The 21,883-nt window shown below is 42.0% G+C and overlaps 1 protein-coding gene across 1 annotated transcript; it reads right to left on the bottom strand.

Annotated features, from left to right (window-relative positions):
* Nucleotides 1-2,555: 2,555 nt before the first annotated feature.
* Nucleotides 2,556-20,447, bottom strand: LOC135553773 (alpha-protein kinase 3-like). The gene is given in 16 exon segments (XM_064985717.1): nucleotides 2,556-3,209; nucleotides 3,728-3,916; nucleotides 4,102-4,150; nucleotides 4,251-4,468; nucleotides 4,591-4,679; nucleotides 4,863-5,140; nucleotides 5,376-5,411; nucleotides 6,299-6,426; nucleotides 6,662-6,809; nucleotides 7,292-7,934; nucleotides 7,936-9,609; nucleotides 13,948-16,012; nucleotides 16,167-16,284; nucleotides 16,445-16,566; nucleotides 17,038-17,076; nucleotides 20,311-20,447. Coding segments are annotated over 16 exon segments (6,051 nt in total). The 3' UTR covers nucleotides 2,556-3,091.
* Nucleotides 20,448-21,883: the final 1,436 nt, after the last annotated feature.

Below are 21,883 nucleotides of genomic sequence, written 5' to 3'. Positions count from 1 at the left end.
GCGTGCAGCTCTAATGTAGCCTTACTATCCATAGCTCCGGTGGTGCTGTATATTATTGCATTGTGATGACAGAACGCAATGTAATTTTGCCCTCTGAGATATCAGTCAGGCCTAGCTATCTGGCCAGCCGGACTTAGCTATCTATACCCCTCCCCAGATCTGTGCCTCGACACAATCTTCACTGAGCTCTACGGACAATTCCTTCAACCTCACGGCTTGGTTTTTGCACTGTCAACTGTTGGACATTATATAGACAGGTGTGTCCCTTTCCAAATCATGTCCAATCAATTGAATTTTCCACAGGTAGACTCCAATCAAGTTGTAGAAACATCTCAAGGATGATGCCTGGCACATGGCCTGGTTCCTCTCTAGGTTTCTTCTTAGGTTTTGGCCTTTCTAGGGAGTTTTTCCTAGCCACCATGCTTCTACACCTGCATTGCTTGCTGTTTGGGGTTTTAGGCTGGGTTTCTGTACAGCACTTTGAGATATCAGCTGATGTACGAAGGGCTATATAAATACATTTGATTTGATTTGATTTTGATTTGATGATCAAAGGAAACAGGATGCACCTGAGCTCAATTTTGAGTCTCATAGCAAAGGGTCTGAATGTTTATGTAAATAAGGTATTTCTGTTTTTTATTTTTAATACATTTGAAAATAATTCTAATAACATGTTTTCACTTTGTCATTATCGGGTATTGTGTGTAGAGTGATTAGTATTTTTATTTATTTAATCAGAATAAGGCTGTAAATTATCAAAATGTGGAAAAAGTGAAGGGGTCTGAATTCTTTCCGAATGCACTGTGTTGACATGCATATTGTTATTAAACGACACCTAAAAAAAACAAATCATTAGTTAGCTACCAATCACATGAATTGTGCACAAATATGATAGCTAACGTCAGTGGTGTGGTGCAGACAGAATGAAACTGGTATCAACAAATGTTTCACTCTATCTGATAAAACATGACATTGCTAACTAGGCATAATTTAGCTAATACCATTTTAAAGTTGAATTAATAAGTTAGACACTCACCAGACAATGTTGGTAGGTACTGTAGCTAGCTAGCTAGCTTGGTTTCCAATTTCCAACAGTTGTTTCTAATCCCCTTGATTGGTCATCAACTGTTTGCCACTAGTGATAGTGAATATTATTGTTGCCAAATGTTTGCTGCAGATTCACCACTAGTGGCAAACGTTTACAAACTTCTGGCAACATTTTGTTGCACACTATTTAGTTTGCAGCAAATTAGCCACAAACTTGCGGGAAGTTTGCAGCAAACTTGCAGGAAGTTTGCAGACCATGTCCTCAGGGCCATTGGGAGCGGGTCTCTGAATTGAAACCATTTATTTGTGCATATTACACCAGGTGGGAAAGCCCCAAGTCTAATTTTGGATTGTGTCCAACTTTTTAGACCTCTACTTGAGGCCCAACCTAACAATCATTGTCACAACAGACAATACCAGAAACATTGTGAATGATGTCACAGAAACTGGACTTTGTCCACAAATAGGGTGCTTTAAATTTTGCGTATTTTCCCAAATAAACACAAATTAAAACTGTTTCTATCTATTTTTTCCGCTGTACTGAAACTGAACCGTAACCCCAATATAACTCGAAACATGGGTTTGGTGAACCGGTACACCTTTACGCTCAACTACAGAATTTTGATCTGTAAAATGTATCTTTATGATTCAAGCCTTTGGGGATCTTCATGTACCATTGAGCCAAGTGAGAAGAAGAAGCAGAAGGTAAGTCATGGGCCTATACTGTCATTGTAATGAGGATCTATTAAGATACCTAAATATGAGCTCTTGTATAGCATGACATTACTTAAGTTATAGATAGGCTATGGATATATTGAATTAACCTTTAATAATGTGGTTGGGATCTGTTATAACACGTTCATGAAATGCTTATAGATTATGGATATGTCGTCAAGGTAAATAATTTCCCAAGTGGTGCAGTTCTCCTGCAACAGGGTGACCAAATTACGATCCTACATCTGTCATGTCAGATACTTATATGTCAGATTACAGCAAGTGACATAGCGGCTAGCCCACGTCATTATTTACCACTGAGATACATTACATGTCAAATGGTTTCCAGGGTAGCACTCAAAACACAGCCTGGTCAATAAGAGGATTAATTTCAATATATTTCATTTTAATTTACAGCCATTGCATCCCGTGAGCATTTTCTATGAATGTCATACACTGCAACATGAAAACGTAGGCACATTTACAGTATAAAAAGAACCACGTTTTTATTTACAGTGTCATGGAAAACAATATACGCTACATTCTTAGGGCATAGTTTTCTTAACATAACTATTATCCTGAGCACTGTGCACCATTGAAGATCACCTTTAACTCCATAACAATCCCTTTAAATTTATTTCTCCTAGATGTTCATGTTGTTGGGACCTGAATCGAGCTGGCGTGCTAACCTTGTGAATTATTATTGTGAATTATTACTACAAATTATTACTAATATGCAATAGGAATTCCTGTATAATGTGAAAGCTTTAGCCTAAAAGTTTATGTGATCTACTCAATAAATTAAGAATGTATTCATTAGTGAAATTAATGTGTAATTTAATTATTTCAAGGATATATTAGTGTGTCATTTATTTCATTGTCTCCGATTCTGGCAACAGAGGCGACATGCCCATTAAAACTGAGGTGGCATTTCATTGTTTATTTTAACACAGAATTCATTAAGAGATGTGGATGAAGCCTCTGTCATTTCTGGAAACATTCAAGTTCTTCCATCACCTGGCCTTCTCTTTCTCCTTCTGATCTCATCTTTCTGTCTGTCTGTCTGTCTGTCTGTCTGTCTGTCTGTCTGTCTGTCTGTCTGTCTGTCTGTCTGTCTGTCTGTCTGTCTGTCTGTCTGTCTGTCTGTCTGTCTGTCTGTCTGTCACGGCTTGTAGGAGGGGTCACCAGCCTTTCATCCCAGACCGGCTCCCAGCTCCCCGAAAGCTCTATAGGTGGGAGGACAAGTCTGGCAGTAATTCCATATCTGGTTCAGCATTTATTCTCTTTATTGAGAAAAGCAGTTGCTTGCTTTCTACGGCCGATTCTAACTTCAGACAACATTAGGAACATCAACGGCCTTGTGCTTGGCGGTGGCTTTGCTGTCCTCTGGCTGTGCTGGCTTTCTGATCTGCCGAGGGCTTCCTGTGGCCTTCCTGGAGGGCTGGGGACTGAATAGAATAGGTACTTTATTAATCAATTTGGCTAGCACAGACTTCGACTTCTACCCTTTTAATAACACCCCTAGACACACATGTTGAGAGGTTACAGGGTCCGCCACAGCGCAGCGCCCTTGGATGGAGACGGTTTGGGGGTTAAAGGAAAACTCCATCCTAAAACTATCTTTTGGTATTTGGTTCATTAGTCCGTTGTTGATATAGTCCAAAAATGTTTTCATGTCAGCAATCAAGTTTTCAAGATATGTAACTTTCAAAATACAGAAATCTTGTCTGAATGATGCAATTTGCATCCTCTGATGCTGCGTTTGCATCATATGATGCAAAATGCATTATTCGGGCCAGATTTCTCCATTTTGAACGTTACATATCTTGAAAACTTGATTGCTGACATGCAAAACATTTTGGGACTATATCAACAAAAGACTAATGAAAAAATACCAAACAATAGTTTTTGGGTGGTGTTGTCCTTTAAGTGCCTTGCTGAAGGGCACAATGGCAGTGGTTCATACCTGGAGGAGCCGCCCATCTTGCGGTGGAGCAGGGGGCTCCTGGAGCACTTGGGTTTGGCTGGGGTCTGCAGGGAGTCCTGTGTCTTCAGGGACCTCAGGCTGAGGAGGCCGCAGTAGTAGTTACACTGATGCTGAGAGACAAACTGCTCAAACACATTGGGGTTTTCTGTGATCGTGAGACTTTGGTACCTGGAATAATAACAACAGATTCAATGTTACAGATGAGTAAAGGAACAGTTTGTTGACAGAGCTTCTTGCCAGATTTTGTTATTACAGTATTTGTAATTGTAATTGTAAATGGTCTATGTAGTCATGAATATCTCTAGAACACAATGTTCAGAAAATACAACAGAATAAATTATAGGCCTACCAACCCTTTCGATTTGATGGAAATTCCAACGTTTGTGATCTTGAAGTCAACACCTGCAGCACAATCACAATTACAGTTCATTTCACCTGTTCTGTTATTCAGCCAAAGCATTATCCTGCTAGAGTTAGTCACCCGAGACTATGGACACTGTACCTTCCATCCGAGTGAGCAGCAGGTTTCCATTGGTCCACTGGAGGATCCAGTGCTGCAGAGTACAACACTTCAGTGCCGCCTCCGAGCCAGTTCTCATGACCAGCCGGCCTGTAGCGTCCATCAGACAGTACCTCAGATAGACCCCCTTCAGGTCAGACTCCACCGTGGCATGGGGAATGGTGTTGGCAGGCCGATACATATGGTGGACTGGGATCACTCTGTGTAACCAAGAACATACACACACTGTGGTATGACAGAAGGCTAAACAAAGTAGTGAAATAATATGAAAAAACATTGTTTTTATGTGCAAGTTTCGTATCATTTTGATGATCTCACTCACTCCAGCGCTTCTCCAAAGGTTCCTATCACCCTACATTCCGCAGCAAAGATCTTGCAGTATTCACGAGCGATGTTCTGAAGTCTACATTCCTTTATGGAAAGAAGATTATATTCATGATCGGACAAAACAACTTTAAATGGGTTAGGGATCAGAGCTTTGACTAAATGATTTTTTGATTCCTTTCATAACATCAATAATATTATTACATTGGCCCAATTTCCATTGATTCTCATTAAACATTTACTTCGTGTTAAAGAAGTAAAACCCTTCACCTGTTGAGTGATTGCCAGGTTCCTCTCGATCAGGTTGCTCTCCTCCTTGACTCCGTAGTAGGCGATGGGGCTCTTCACCTTGATGTAACATGTGGTCCCAGACTCAAACACTGGCTCCAGCCCATAGATGACCTTCACTCTGCAGGCCTTGTGGGAGCAGCCCTCTCCTATATGGGCCTCCTCCATCATGATACGCCCAAAGAATTTACTTCCCCAGACGCCAGAGTCAGCCAGGCCCTTGGTGAACAGTAGTGGACTCATCTCTATCTCCTCTCCCACTGTAGAGAGGAAAGATAGTAACATCATCAAATATAATGCACTGGAAGTGGTATTATGAGGCTGCATCGTGAGCCACCTGATCCTGCAAGCTTCCATGAATGGCTAGTTGAACGGCGCTAACCATTCATGTAAGCTTGGGGGATCAGGTGCCTCACAAGGCAAATTATGGGGTGTTAACGGACAGTATTGAACACCAATTACATCCTAACAAATAATAGACAAATGTAATCTTACCTTCTTGATCCTCACGCAGAAACATGCCAGAGAGTACTGCAAAAAAAGACAGAGTAGAAAGAATAAGAGCTTGCAAGATGCTAAGTATTTATATATTCCTGCTACCAGTCACTTTTCAGCCCAGTTTATGTATATCCACCTATCACGCCTACACTGACTTTCTTGCACACTCACACACCCACGCTAACACCCACACACACTCATATACACACACTCACCACCACGCACTTACCCACTCTCCACTTATATGGCTGCCATATTGTTTACTATTATTATTAATCCTGCTACCAGTCACTTCCTCCTGATCTCTGCCTACATGTACATATCAACCTTAACTACTCCACTATTCCTGCACATTGTAAATGTGGTACTGGCATTGACCCTGTATATAACTTACATACTTGTATTTATTTTGCTTCCTCTCTTATTTCTTATTTCTCCAGTTTTTTTGTTATACTATTTGACATTGAATACTGCACTGTTGGGAAGGGCTTGCAAGTTTAGCATTTCACTGTACTTGTGCATGTGACAAATAAAACTTGAAAGATATAGGAGATAAAACACGCCAGAGAGTACTGCAAAAAATAGATTATAGTCGACAGAATGAGAGATAAGAGATATAAAGATATAGGAGATAAAATACGCCAGAGAGTACTGCAAAAAATAGATTCTAGTCGACAGAACGAGAGATAAGAGATATAAAGATATAGGAGATAAAATACGCCAGAGAGTACTGCAAAAAATAGATTTTAGTCGACAGAATGAGAGATAAGAGATATAAAGATATAGGAGATAAAATACGCCAGAGAGTACTGCAAAAAATAGATTTTAGTCGACAGAATGAGAGATAAGAGATATAAAGATATAGGAGATAACGTGTTGAAACAACTTCAGAGATTGAACTGAGACACTAGTGTACATACTGTCAACACTCAGTAGGAAGTCTGTTGTGTCTGTCCCGTATTCATTAGTGATGGTGCAGCCATAAACTCCACAGTCTCTGCTGGACGTCTGGACAATAGCCAACGCTACCTGAGTCTCATCTCCTGCACTGGGAAACACACAGGAGTCAGGGATGGACAGAACAGCAAAATAAACAGAGTTTCAGAAAGCTCTAACTAGAATTTCTCAGCCACATGGTGTCTCTACAACACCTTATCATTGTTGCCATCAGGAAAACCGTCTTTGATCGTGATTATTTTATTGTTGAATACCTTTTATAAACAATATTTTCCACATTTTGGCTACAGCATTTCACGTCAAGGCAGCCTGCATGGAGGACTCACCTTCTTTTAACCTCAGCGATCTCCCCTTCATCCCTGATCCACTTAATTGTGGAGTCACTGAGAACGTTGAAGAACTGGCACCACAGCTTCAGATGTCCTGCCGCATCTGAGAAGGGCTCTCCTCTAATCTTCCTGATGACCTGAGGAGCTGTAGACAGAGGGGGGGAGAAAGAGAGATTAGTGCCAGTAAGAGAGGGACTCCCGATAGACAGGCACAACTAGGTAAAGATAGACACTTTCTTATGTTTCAGCTTCCTAACTTTAAGTAATATGGATACTGTTTCAGTTAAGCCTCCATGTAATCCCACCTGGCAAGTAGCTGGCCTCATAGAAATAGAATGACCACCTTATCACAGTCAAATTGCCAGGTTTAGAGGTTGTAAGCCAGTTCTATTAATTCTATATCTATAACTGACGATCCATCTCGTGACAGTGTCAAAGCAAACAGAGGAAGCACGAAGGCTCTCGATACCACTCCCTACTGGAGCTTAGCCAAAGAAACTACACTGACTCCAATGGTTAATTTAGTTGAATAAGACTAGCTACTCTCTAAAAGTATGCCAACATCATTCACCCCTTCTTTAAACTTTTTTTTTTACACTAAGCTGATATATCTTGAAAGGAGTTTACCTTTGAATGGGTTATGCTTGTCCTTCTCAGCTGGTTTCTCCTCAGTCTTGGTAGTGTCGGTTGTCTCCAGGGCAGGTTCCTGGCTCTGTTTGAGGGTCTCTGGTGTTGGAGCCAGCTTCCTCCTACTGAGCAGTGGGGAGCGTCTCTCTGTTGGAGGGGTGCGCTGGCCATTGGGGGGCTGCAGCAGGGGTGACCTGCGGGACAGCCCAGGGGACATGGGAGAGGAGGACTCTGGGCATAGCCTGGAGCTCATCCTGAGGACCTCCTCTCTCTGGGGGCTCTGGGTGTCAATCTGCGAAGCAACAGCTCCAGGGTCCTCTCCTTTGGGTTTCGGGATTAAGATTTTGCGTCTAGCGCCGGAGGCCAGCTCCTTTGGTGTGGCTGAGGGCATGGGGGACACACTGTCTGATCCCTTCAGCAGGCCAGTACTGCTTTCAGTGACTGAGACAGATGTTGAAGAGTCTGGCTTTGAATATTCCTCAACTTTCACCTCCTTGGATGGAGAGCTTTTGCTCTCCAACGGAATGGTGGGAACAGGTACTGACCCTTGTGTCTCACTACTTGGGGAACCATTGGTATCAAACCTTCGTACAGTCTGAGGACCAGGCTGAGGAACATCAGATTTGCATGCTTCACTCCGAACCTAAAATCATACCAGTATCTGGTGAAGAGTCGCTCTGTTTTTCACTGACAGGTTGCAATGTTGGGGTTGCAATGTTGTTTGTAAATCCTGTATTTTTTGTAGATAAACGTTGGTTCTCAGTGGCACTAGGAAGTGAGCTAGATTCTGTTGAACGCTCTGAAAGGGGAGAAGCACACGTTTTGTCTCTGCCATGTCGACTGCTGAACACTGGAGGCAGTGAGTGTGAAGAATCCATCCCTTTGACTGTATTTTCTAGTGTTTGTTGTTTCTCTGCAGGAAAGGTAACAGATGAGATGGATGGAGGAGGAACTGTAGTGTCCAAGGACTTCTGCTCAGGAGTAACAAGAGAAGACTCTTTTTGACCATCCTTATTCACAGCCAGACTAATATCAGCATTATGATCCAAAAGATGCTCCCGCTCTGTATCCATGACACTTTCAATGTCCATAACTATACATACAGGAGGATTACTGTTCTCTAAAGTGCCATCCATGTCTACAATAGAGATAGGAGGAATAACGAAAGCTTTAGGTGAGGCTTCAGTCACAGGACTAACTATGGGGGACTCAACTCGTTCTGGTTCAGAGGTATTAAATCTATATTCTACATTTGAAGCTGAAATAGAACTGACAGACAGATCAGTTTCCTTCTTACAAGTGTCTTTCTCAGGTTCCTGCCTGTACTCTGTCTCATCCATCCTCAACTCTGGACTTTGCATTCTCAAATCCTGTATGTCAGTTGATGGGGGACATTTAGGTTGTTGGTCTGTGTTTAGACTTTGTATAAGGGGCATTGAAATGGTAGCTACTGAAATAAGTGCCACTGAAATGGGTGCATCTGAAATGGGTGACACTGGACTTACTTCTGTTGGGGCACTTTTCTCCATTTGTGACCTTAGAATCTCAGCAATAGACATTACTTTAGCTACAGGTGTTGGGGCTTTTGGTTGTTGCTCTGAGATGTTTGTGTTTGGGACACTTGTTGTTGTGTCAGCCATCTGTGATGTGTCTGGAATAATAGGCTGAAAGTGGGGATTTAGAGAAAGATCTTGGCATTCTGCTATCTTCAACACAGGTATACTCTTCTCATCCCATACAGCCACTGCTATACTTTCAACGGTTTTCTTTTCAGGTGCTTTCGTAAGTCTTTCAATTTCACCTTCCTGAACTTTGCTAACTTTATAAACAGTTTCCATGTCAACTCTTCTCTCATAACTGCCTTCCTGTGCATATATCTCAGCCAAATTATTACCCTGTACTTTAACGTCAACTTGTATTTCTGTCTCACCAACGGTTTTTATAGCTATCTCAACTTGGCCTTGCTGGCCTACTGAGGAAACACTACACCCCAAGGTTTTCTCACCAACACCCGGGCTTTCCAGGGGTGACTTTAGTGGCTCTGTAAAAGGTAATGTATGACTCTCATTTGATCCCCTGGAAGGATCCTGTGTGCCCTGCATCATTTTGTCAGAGGCCGATTGGCTCGGAGGATTGTGCAAAGTAGGAGATCGTTTGTTGGAATTTGCTGTGACTTCTATGTCCGATGACGATGGAGAACGTTGTCGTGGCGAAGGTGATTGTCCGTCCAGCTTTCTCCGGATGGGTAGTATTACAGGTTCTTGCCCGACAGGTGTTCCCTTCCACTCTCTCTCTGTCTGTCTGTGGTTCTGTGTAACCTTGAGGCACAATAAAAGCAGAGACAGATTTACATTCTGTAAATACTTTGCTGCAGTCATATCCATGACACATAAACACACATCATTGTTATATACACATCAAAAATAAAAGCATGGCACCCCGGGTGGTGCAGTGGTTAAGGGTGCTGTACTGCAGCGTCCGCTGTGCCACCAGAGACCCTAGGTTTACGCCCAGGCTCTGTCGTAACTGACCGGGAGGTCTGTACAGCGACACACAATTGGCCTAGCGTCGTCCGGGTTAGGGAGGCCTTGGCCGGTAGGGATATCCTTGTCTCATTGCACACCAGAGACTCCTGTGCCGGCGCAATGCACACTAACCAAGGTTGCCAGGTGCATGGTGTTTCCTCTGACACATTGGTGGGGTTAGATGCGTGCTGTGTTAAGAAACAGTGTGGTTTGGTTGGGTTGTGTACCGGAGGACGCATGAATTTCAACCTTCATCTCTCCCAAGCCCGTACGGGAGTTGTAGCGATGAGACAAGATAGTAGCTACTAAAAACAATTAGAAACCATGAAATTGGGGAGAAAAAGGGTTAAAAATAAAAGCATCTTATGAACAAGTCACCAAAGTTAAATGTTAAAGTTAAGTGTTAAAGACTACTAAAATAACAACAAAGGCTTGACCTTTTCTCCGACAAACATTCCACATCCACAATGTGCAAAGCTCTGTCGACTGCAGATGTGTTTACTAGTTTAAAAAAATGTCAGTATGTATTTAAAAGTATTCATACAGAGGCCCATTATCAACAACCATCACTCCTGTGTTCCAATGGCATGTTGTGTTAGCTAATCCAAGTTTATCATTTTAAAAGGCTAATTGATCCATTAGAAAACCCTTTTGCAATTATGTTTGCACAGCTGAAAACTGTTGTTCTGATTAAAGAAGCAGTAAAACTGGCCTTCTTTAGACTTGTTGAGTATCTGGAGCATCAGCATTTGTGGGTTCGATTACAGGATCAAAATGGCCAGAAAAAAAAGACTTTCTTCTGAAACTCGTAAGTCTATTTTTGTTCTGAGAAATGAAGTCTATTCCATGCGAGAAATTGCCAAGAAACTGAAGATGTCATACAACGGCTATGTACTACTCCCTTCACAGAACAGCGCAAATTGGCTCTAAACAGAATAGAAAGAGGAGTGGGGGACCCCGGTGCACAACTGAGCAAGAGGACAAGTACATTAGAATGTCTAGTTTGAGAAACAGACACCTCACAAGTCCTCAACTGGCAACTTCATGAAATAGTACCCGCAAAACACCAGTCTCAACGTCAACAGTTACCAGGCGACTCCGGGATATTGGCCTTCTAGGCAGAGTTCGTCTGTCCTCTGTCTGTGTTCTTTTGCCCATCTTAATCTATTATTTTTATTGGCCAGTCTGATATATACGTTTTTCTTTGTAACTTTGCCTAGAAGACCAGCACCACGGAGTGACCCCGAACATGTGTACATGTGTAGTGTATATATATGGACACCCCTTCAAATGAGTGGATTTGACTATTTTAGCCACACCCGTTGCTGACAGGTGTATAAAATTGAGCACACAGCCATGCAATCTCCATAGACAAACATTGGCAGTAGAATGACCTTACTGAAGAGCTCAATGACTTTCAACATGGAAACGTCATAGGATGCTACCTTTTCAACAAGTCAGTTCGTCAAATGTATGCCCTGCTAGAGATGCCCAGGTCAACTGTAAGTGCTGTTACTTTGAAGTGGAAACGTCTGGAAGCAACAACGGCTCAGCCTTGAAGTGGTAGGCCACACAAGCTCACAGAACGGGACCACTGAGTGCTGAAGCGTGTAGTACGTAAAAATTGTCTGTCCTCGGTTGCAACACTCACTAACGAGCTCCAAACTCTCTCTGGAAGCAACGTCAGCACAATAACTGTTCGTCGGGAACTTTCTGAAATGGGTTTCCATGGCTGAGCACAAGCCTAAGATCACCATGCGCAATGCCAAGCGTCGGCTGGAGTGGTGTAAAGCTCGCTGCCATTGGACACTGGAGCAGTGGAAACTCGTTCTCTGAAATCATGAATCATGCTTCACCATCTGTCAGTCCGACGGACAAATCTAGGGGCGGATGCCAGGAGAATGCTACCTGTCTGAATGCTTAGTGCCAACTGTAAAGTTTGGTGGAGGAGGAATAATGGTCTGGGGCTGTTTTTGATGGATTGGGCTAGGCCCCTTAGTTCCAGTGAATGGAAATCTTAACGCTACAGCATAGATTGACATTCTAGATTCTGTGCTTCCAACTTTGTGGCAACAGTTTTGGGAAGGCCCCTTCCTGTTTCAGCATGACAATACCCTGTGCACAAAGCGAGGTCCATACAGAAATGGTTTGTAGAGATCGGTGTGGAAGAACATGACTGGCCTGCACACAGCCCTGACCTCAACCCAATCGAACATATTTGGGATGAATTGGAACGCCGACAGCGAGCCAGCCCTAATCACCCAAGACAGGTGCCTGATCACACTAATGCTCTTGTAGATTAATGGACGCAAGTCCCCGCAGCAATATTCCAACATCTAGTGGAAAGCCTTCCCAGAAGAGTGGAGGCTGTCATAGCAGCAAAGGGTGGACCAACTCCATACTAATGCCCATGGTTTTGGAATGAGATGTTCGACAAGCAGGTGTCCACATACTTTTGGTCATGTAATGTATCTAACGAATGAATCTTGTTTTCAATTTTGAGCTCTCGTGTGAAGTGCTGAGTGCTCAGACATATTTACTAATTGGAACCTGGTCAATGGATGAAGCAATCCTGTTTTCCAGTTATAACTCTGTTACTATCTCACAAACTGTTCTTGACTTGACAGCTATGGCTTGTAGTCAAATCACTATAATTCACACAGGTTCAACCCTTCAGATAGAAAGATTTGAATACTGTCTAATAGTGCTACTGGGGTGTAGCGTTGTTAAGCTGCACTCATTTGATTATGAGATGATTATTACTTCACTTAATATGTCCTTTGATGAGCCATGGAGATGAACAATACCCTCACAAACACAGTGCAGTCCCACAGTACAGGGCGAGGTAGTCTAATGTTTCGACCAGGTGCAGAGTGAATGTGGATCTGTTGTGAGATTAACTCCTGGTCTGAGCTCATGTTCCTTTAGTCTTAGATAAACAGTAAGAGATATGTAACTCATTTGAAATAAGCACCAGAGGGATTGGCTCCGGTGTGACCTCATCAGTGAATGAGATAAGTCCAGAGTTACTGAAAGAACCATTCACATTGCTTCTACTTTCAATATCACATAACTAAAATATGGTGTTGTGTGAAATAATAGTGCATTCCCTTTGAAGAATCAACTGACAAATTATATTGAAATGGGGAGTACATGAACATTTACAATGACATGTACAGAAGGGAGAGTATGCTCTTAGGTTCACATTGTACAAAAATCTATTGTAGGCCTACTTTGGTTTCATTGAAACACGAAAGTGCTTTATAACCTGTCTCTCTCTCTCACACAGTGTTCACAGTATGACAGTGGACTAAGCACAGACAGACATGGAACATTGAATATTTTTAGGTTTAGTGGGGAGACAATGTAATATAGATCATTCAAAGGGGTGCTTGATGGAACAGAGTGGACAGAAGTCTGTCTCAACATTATTTTCACAGTACTTTGTTTCCATACCTTACTTTTCTTGGGTTCAGTAGAAGATGCAGTGTTTCAAAAAGCCCAAATTGGAGAGAAAAAATAATCAATGCCTAAAATGAGGTACACCTCTTTGGATGAGAGACAAAAACGACATCATCTTCCTCTCTGTTTGCATGGCTGCGACCAACAGCGTAACTAAAAGACGAGGATAACAGTGCAGCTCAACTCTCAAGGATAGCAAAAATATTACCCATCATGCTCTCTGCCTCTATGTCTGGACAAATCCAAAACCTTTTAAGGCATCATTGCTGTACCATCTGTTCCATTGTGTTTTTCACTCTCATGCCATGTGTTTTCCACCACCAAGACCATTCACAGTCGCCTTAAAGACCCACACTGTCACACAAGCTAAGATTGTTGACCTTCCAAAATCCTTATTGCACAAATCATACGCACAACAGAAGCCTTGAGGTACTCTGTGATTTCTATATTCATGTTTTCAGCCATTCGATATGTAGCAGTGGTAATATACCTGCTGTCCGTGCCAGCACGTGCATCATTACACATACGTCTTGTCACACAGAGAGGGGCATACTTGTAAAGTCTAATAATAGCCATGTGGATGCTTATGTTACTGATCTGATCTAGCTGGTGTGTTTTGGAAAAGTTAGGCAATCCATGAGCTCATAGGGACAGGGCAGAGACACTCACCTCCCCACCCAGCTGCGCAGGCAACCGAGACAAAGACACATTCTTTAGGCACATGCTTGTTTCCTCCACAGACAGCTGATCCCCTGACTGTTCACACAGACGCTGAGGCAAGGCAGAGACAGCCTCGCTGCTCTTACAGGGTGATGTTAGTACTGACTCCACTGATTCCCCAGCAACTTCAACTGCAGTTCCAGTTCCATGAATGGAATAAGTATCTGAGTTTAGCACCTCAAGCACTGATGCTGAATCCTTCCCCGGGCATTCAGTTTGACCTTTTAGGGGAGTAGTGGTGCTGTTTAGGTGTTCCAGGACAGAACGCTTATCGTCTACCTCAATGTTCTCTGGTGTGTTGCTCAACACCTGTGGAGTTGTTACTGAAGGACTTGCTTGTGGTTGTGGTGTGACAGAGGAACTTGGTTGTGGTTGTAAATTCCGTGAAGGACTTGGTTGATGTGGTTGTGGTTGTAATTTCATTGAAGGACTTGGTTGACGTGGTTGTGGTTGTAGTTTCGCAGGAGTAATCTGTTGTGGTTGTGGTTTCGCATAAGGACTTGCTTGGAGTTTCTCTGAAGGACTTGGTTGACGTATTTGTGGTTGTAGTTGTAGTTTTGCAGAAGGAGGATCTGGTTGTGGTTGTGGTGTTACTGAGGGACCTGGTTGTAGTTTTACTGAAGGACTTGATTGGTGTGGTTGTAGTGTCCCAGAAGGAGGATCTGGTTGTGGTTGTGGTGTTACTGAGGGACCTAGTTGTGATTTTACTGATAGGCTTGATTGACGTGGTTGTGGTTGTAGTTTCGCAGAAGGAAGATTTGGTTGTGGCTGTGGTTTTGCTGAAGGGCTTGGTTGTGGTTGTGACGTCACAGAAGGAGGACTTGGTTGATGTGGTTGTGATTGTGATTTCGCTGAAAGAGGACTTGGTTGTGGTTGTATTTTAGCTGAAGGTCTTGGTTGTGATTTTAGTTCAGCTGAAGGACTTGGTTGTGGTTGTATTTTAGCTGAAGGACTTGGTTGTGGTTTTAGTTTAGCTGAATAACTTGGTTGTGATGAGGTGACAGGAGGAACTGTACTCTGACTCCCCATAATATTGTTATTTCCAACATTTTGGGTCACCTGAGCCACTGCAGCATTCTGACTCTTATTCCCTGAGATGGTTTCCCTTGTAGAGAGGAGCCCAGTAGAAGGAGACAGGATGCTAGGCTCTCCATTGTGTGGTGGGGTTTGTACAGGTACTTTCTCCTTCACTTGGACCTTCACTTCTTCCATTACGGACACAGTGTTGTTCAGTGGGGCTCTCTCAGACTGATTCATGTATTTTACATTCTCTGTCTTTGAGGCTGAAGTTTCAACAGCACTCTCCACTTCCAGGGCCTCTTCTGATGACCCCAGTGAGGGTGAGGACTCAACCAGACAGGGTGTCATACTGACCTCTCCTTCTTCACTCATCCCTCTCTCCTCAGGCTTCTTCCCTGCTTGGCTATCAGCCATCATCCCACTATCCTCTCCATTGGAGATCTTTATCTTCTTCTTGGCCAGTGATGCTTTTGGTGTGTGTGGAGCAAAAGACTTCTGCACTGAATCGTAAACATACGTCCGGCCTTTGTTGCTGCTATTTTCTGTAATGGCTGCCTGTCCATTGACATTGGAAGACCCAGCCCTGTTACATTCCCATTTTTCTTCCCCCACCACAGGTGTGTCCTGTAGCCTGGCCTCTGCCTCCCCAGCATGAGCCTGAGTGCTCTCCTCAACCACTTCATCCTCCATAAAGCTGGGGGCACTGAGGCTGGGGTCCATGGGGGACCGTCGCTTCCTCTGGGACCGGTCTGGACTGATGGTCCTCAGTGTTTCCTGCCGACTACCAGGAGACGCGTGGTTCTCCTTGTCCCACGGCTTGGGCTCCTCCAGCTCTCTGCGTGTGTTTTCGGCCTTCAGTTTGATCTTGGCGAAGTACTGCTGGTGGATCTTGTATTCGCTCATCGTCCCCACCTCAAGGACTCCAGAGCAGGACACAATGCCTTTGTTGTTCCTGGCTGACGCCTGGTAGATGGCTGCATCCTCCATGGTGCAACTGTAAAGAAAACAAATCATAGATACTTGTATTATACAGTTGCTGCACAATGTTTGAAATAATATTTGTGTGCATCAATACAAACCAAACTGACATCAATATGATAATGTATAACATCGTCAATACAAATGACAATTATGATCTTGATACATACTTGTAAATGTGCAGTGAATGGTTTTGTCCATTGCGGGAAATGTTGTATTTAGGTAGTCCACAGTATCTGTCCAATTGCAAATCATCTTTATACCATGTTACTTCAGGAGCAGGGTGACCTGGAGTCAAATTGAAACAGAGAAACAGTTATAGAGACTATATTTCACAATTACTGTAAAATCTTCAGATAGATAATAGTGGTTAGCAAGTACAACAACAAAGTATGTAGGCTATTACAAACAACGTATTGCCCCACTCACACACCAGGGGAGAGTTTACCTGACACCTCACAGGTGAACTTGATGCTACAGGTTTCAGATACGGCTCTTGACTTTAATGTCGTCTCAAAGGTTGGCTGGGTCGCCTCCGTTAATTGTGCCATAACACAATGTAGTGTGCTCCTGCATAACACACTTAGTTACATTTTCAAATGTAAACAAATGTCTCTCACCTGGGTCAAAACTATTTTCAAAATATGTAATCCTCTATGCAGGCAATGGAAGATAGCCAAAATATATGGAATATAAAATGCAATAATTTGTAAAATATATAAATACATTTTTATCAACACATTCAACCCTACATACTGTAAGGTAATGTGATTCCATATACTAGTGATTTGATATCCATGGATTGTTTTGCTTTTCATAAGAATTGCAGAGGTCAAAATGAGTGTTATGTAGTTTGTGATGCAATATCTGGTGCAGTCCAATATCACTATAATCAAATATCAGCCAACATACTTCAACAAGCACACATTGTTCCATCTTTCATCCTCAATGTCAACATAAGCCAGGCTAAAGGAAAGCTAAAAGATAGCAAGTGCTGGTGTTAGTTGAAATGAATTTCATGAAACAAATACATGACAGTACCTTGATGGCCTGTACTGAGAATAGCTGTGACTGGAGTAGCTATGCAGAGAGGATGCAAATAGAAGCAGCTTATCAGGCACAATGTATAGGTGTTCTGGCATGAATGAAGATGGACTAAGAAGTGTTCTTACATAAACTATCACCAATTGTCATGCTTTTAATTGGTTATCAAATGCCCTTAATTGGTTATTACATTTAATTGCTTATCAAATTGGTTATCAAATTCACATCAAATTCCCATCTTTTAGTCCATATGAAATTAATTTTACAGTAATGAAGACATACAGTTGAAGTCGGAAGTTTACATACACTTAGGTTGGAGTCATTAAAACTCATTTTCAACCACTCCACAAATTTCTTGTTAAACTATAGTTTTGGCAAGTCGGTTAGGACATCTACTTTGTGCATGGCACAAGTAATTTTTCCAACAATTGTTTACAGACAGATTATTTAATTTCTAATTTACTATATCACAATTCCAGTGGGTCAGAAGTTTATACACACTAGGTTGACTGTGCCTTTAAACAGCTTGGAGAATTCCAGAAAATTATGTCATGGCTTTAGAAGCTTCTGATAGGCTAATTGACATCATTTTAGTCAATTGAGGTGTACCTGTGGATGTATTTCAAGGTCTACCTTCAAATTCAGTGCCTCTTTGCTTGACATCATGGGAAAATAAAAAGAAATCAGCCAAGACCTCAGAAAAAAATTGTAGACCTACACAAGTCTGTTTCATCCTTGGGAGCAATTTCCAAACGGCTGAAGGTACCACGCTCATCTGTACAAACAGTAGTGTGCAAGTATAAACACCATGGGACCACGCAGCCGTCATACTGCTCAGAAAGGAGACACATTCTGTCTCCAAGAGATTAATGTACTTTGGTGCGAAAAGTGCAAATCAATCGAAGAAAAACAGGAAAGGACCTTGTGAAGATGATGGAGGAAACAGGTACAAAAGTATCTATATCCACAGTAAAACGAGTCTTATATCGACATAACCTGAAAGGCCACTCAGCAAGAAAGAAGCCACTGCTCCAAAACTGCCATAAGAAAGACTACCGTTTGCAACTGCACATGGGGACAAAGATTGTACTTTTTGGAGAAATGTGCTCTGGTCTGATAAAAGAAAAATAGAACTGTTTGGTCATAATGACCATCGTTATGTTTGGAGGAAAAAGGGGGACGCTTGCAAGCCGAAGAACACCATCCCAATATGAAGACGGGAAATGATGTGGATATATTGAAGCAACATCTCAAGACATCAGTCAGGAAGTTAAAGCTTGGTTGCAAATGTGTCTTCCAAATGGACAATGACCCCAAGCATACTTCCAAAGTTGTGGCAAAATTGCTTAAGGACAACAAAGTCAAGGTATTGGAGTGGCCATCACAAAGCCCTGACCTCAATCCTATAGACAATTTATGGGCAGAACTGAAAAAGTGTGTGCGAGAAACGAGGCCAACAAACCTGACTCAGTTACACCTGCTCTGTCAGGGGGAATGGGCCAACAATCACCCAACTTATTGTGGGAAGGTTGTGGAAGGCTACCCGCAACGTTTGACCCAAGTTAAACAATTTAAAGGCAATGGTACCAAATACTAACGGAGTGTATGTAAATTTCTGACCCACTGGGAATGTGAATGTGAATAATTCTCTCTACTATTATTCTAACATTTCACATTCTTAAAATTAAGTTGTGATCCTAACTGACCTAAAACAGAGAATTTTTAAATGTCAGGAATTGTGAAAAACTGAGTTTAAATGTATTTGGCTAACGTGTATGTAAACTTCTGACTTCAACTTTACATGACTCTATATGAATATAGAGCTTTCAATACAGAATGCAGGTATTGAAGGCTCATTATTGAGTGACATTAATGCCAGCAAAAACAGCATTTGTATTCAGAAATGTGTTTTGAATTGAAAATTATTCAATTCAGATTCCACTTCTGTTGGAACTAATATCACTCCATACACCATAGAGTGCAACATCTTAATTGGTGGATATGTCATGCCTGTAATCATGGCCATAAACAGAGTGTTTAAGTGTAGGTCTAGTCACTCTGTCTGGTGTTGTCATCTATTTCAGGCTCTCGGCCAGATCATTAAGATAGGGTGCTGCTAAGGCCATGGTTTATTTGAGATTGTATCTTGACTGACTATTGCCTGTTGTCTACAGTGAAACAAAATCCAACCACTGACAGTGGAAAAACACTAAGTGACGTCAGCAAGTATTACATGACGATACTATCTGTACCATTAATATTTTATTTTATTATAATTAAGAATACATGTTTTCACTTGACTTGATAGTTTTGCAGCACGCACTTGGCCATAAGTAGACATACCCAGTTGTAGGAAGATTGGATTTTCATGAACTTTTCTTCTATTTGTAGGATGCATTTTGGAAGACGGTTTGCCTTTACACAGGCTCATGCAGTGAGATGCAGTTTATTTATAAAGAGCAGAGAGCTGACCTTCATGGTCAGAGCTTTGTATGAGCCAGTAGTGAGTGGTGCCTATCAGCTGGCCATTCAAACAATCCTCAATGCAGTAAACGACACCATGGAAACCAACAATGCCTTTGATATGTGGTTGACTCATCCAGTTACCTTAAGATGAATGCATTATAACTGGCTCTGGATGAATGCATTATAACTGGCTCTGGATGAATGCATTATAACTGGCTCTGGATGAATGCATTATAACTGGCTCTGGATGAACGCATTATAACTGGCTCTGGATGAATGCACTATAACTGGCTCTGGATGAATGCATTATAACTGGCTCTGGATGAATGCATTATAACTGGCTCTGGATGAATGCATTATAACTGGCTCTGGATGAACGCATTATAACTGGCTCTGGATGAATGCACTATAACTGGCTCTGGATGAATGCATTATAACTGTCTCTGGATGAATGCATTATAACTGGCTCTGGATGAATGCATTATAACTGGCTCTGGATGAGTGTGTCTGCTAAATGACTCAAATGTAAATGTTATGTAAATATAGCTAATACAACTATCTATAACTAACTAACACACTGAGAAATCATTTCCATCCAAGCCATCCAATCATTTTAATTTAAAAAGGCATTATAAATTCAATGATTATTGTTTTATTATTAAGACCTCATAATGCAATGATGCCGAATCAATGGTTAAACTTCACTCCAAAAGGAGAGGGATGTGGTAATAAACATATTCTAACTTTGTTGTTGCTTGTTGAGGTACAGTAATATTTCCTGTGTTGAGCTGAGGGGTTGTGTACCTGTTTTCAGGCCTGACATCAGAGAGGTAGCTGCGGCTGCTGGCTCTGCTACTCCCTATGACATCATCTCCATTGTGGGAGCTGGACCTCCCGTCCCCCGCAGAGTAGGAGCGGGTCATCAGCCTCCTGGAACTCATTCTCCAACAGATACCGTTTCTCTTTCAAACTTAAATCCCCAGGAGAAACTTCCTCAGAGAAGGCAACAGATGATGATGTACATCCACCAAAACAAATGAGGTTTTCTTCTGTGGCTCTAAATCTGGGAGATAGCAGCTGAAAGAGAGATAAAGATGACACTAAGTTATTTTTAATAACAAGATACAAAATCAAGATTATTCCCTTTTTTGGTAAATATTTATGAGCTTGAAAACATGTTTTAAAAAAAACAAACACTTCTATTGTCTTCATCAATTGTAGTGTAATGCCTTATACTATAGAGACTGATATCAGCAACAGAGATGTTTGTTCAAAGTAATGTTGTTATGTTCAGTTGGTAACACATCCATTATATCATCATTCATCGACAAGCTATCTTCCATCAGATATCTGAGGTAAACTCACCATTCATAGCTTTCCTTTTGTCTCTTTGTATAAGGACCCACCACTCTCTCCGGCTCAAGGCACTGTGCAATTTCCAATCAAACATGAGCATGTGTACCCTGCCAAACCTATTTATAACAGGCCTACAAATAGGCACAAGAGCACATCACATTTTCCAAAACTAGCCTTCAAACCATTTTAAGTACAATACCCCACAACCACAAGGAAAACTCCCTTTGGGAAAGAATCTGTAGAAAAGAGTTTTGATGATATCTGTTGCAGCATTGTGGAGGAGATAAATCCATAGGGAACAATGCTTAGTCAGAGGCCACAAGGCCATCTAAGAGTTGGTTGTCCTCCAAATGTTACGAATTGGGTTAAGAAAGTTAGGCCACTGCGAGTGTGTGACTTGGATACCATTGGAAAACGTTCCCTCTAAAACAGCAGAGGGTCTTTCATGTGACCCAATGGGTGACTGCGCTTTTTCTTCTCTTAAACAGCGTGCATGCTTAGTGTTTGATACAGCCCGTGGTGCCAAAGTATCATATGACCCTGTCAATCAGAATGATGACACCAGACTTAAAAGTCCATTTAAAAGAGCTGTAAATTCAGGCATCCAGTCCCATCGCTCCCACTTTCTAAACATAAAAGTGTTTGGTTACAATGACTGACCTTCCACAGCAACAAGCTTGTTGATCCTGCATATGACAAATATACTGGGACAAATGTGAGTCTAAATGCAATAGAACATTTTGCTATGGTTACTTCTCTGTGATATTTTTATGCTAGTGATATAACATGTAAACAAGTGCTGTTCTCAGTGAGTTTTTCACAGAATTGCCGTGCAAGTTGTGGATGTCAGTTTCATCATCTGTTGGGCTGCTGTTTGGTTAAGCTGTGATGACACTGTTCGACCACCCTGGTCCTTGCCTGTGCTCTCATTGTGTTGTGATTGACACTGTTCTGTCAGACCCTCCGAGGAAAAGCAATAGGAATAGAACAGCCTTATATACTCCCTTCAAGATCTATAGGT

The sequence above is a fragment of the Oncorhynchus masou genome, chromosome 2 (genome assembly GCF_036934945.1).
Source record: "Oncorhynchus masou masou isolate Uvic2021 chromosome 2, UVic_Omas_1.1, whole genome shotgun sequence".
NCBI classification, from domain to species: Eukaryota; Metazoa; Chordata; class Actinopteri; order Salmoniformes; family Salmonidae; genus Oncorhynchus; species Oncorhynchus masou.
Note: the sequence above shows the minus strand (reverse complement) of the source record. Positions and strands in the feature narration are given on the sequence as shown.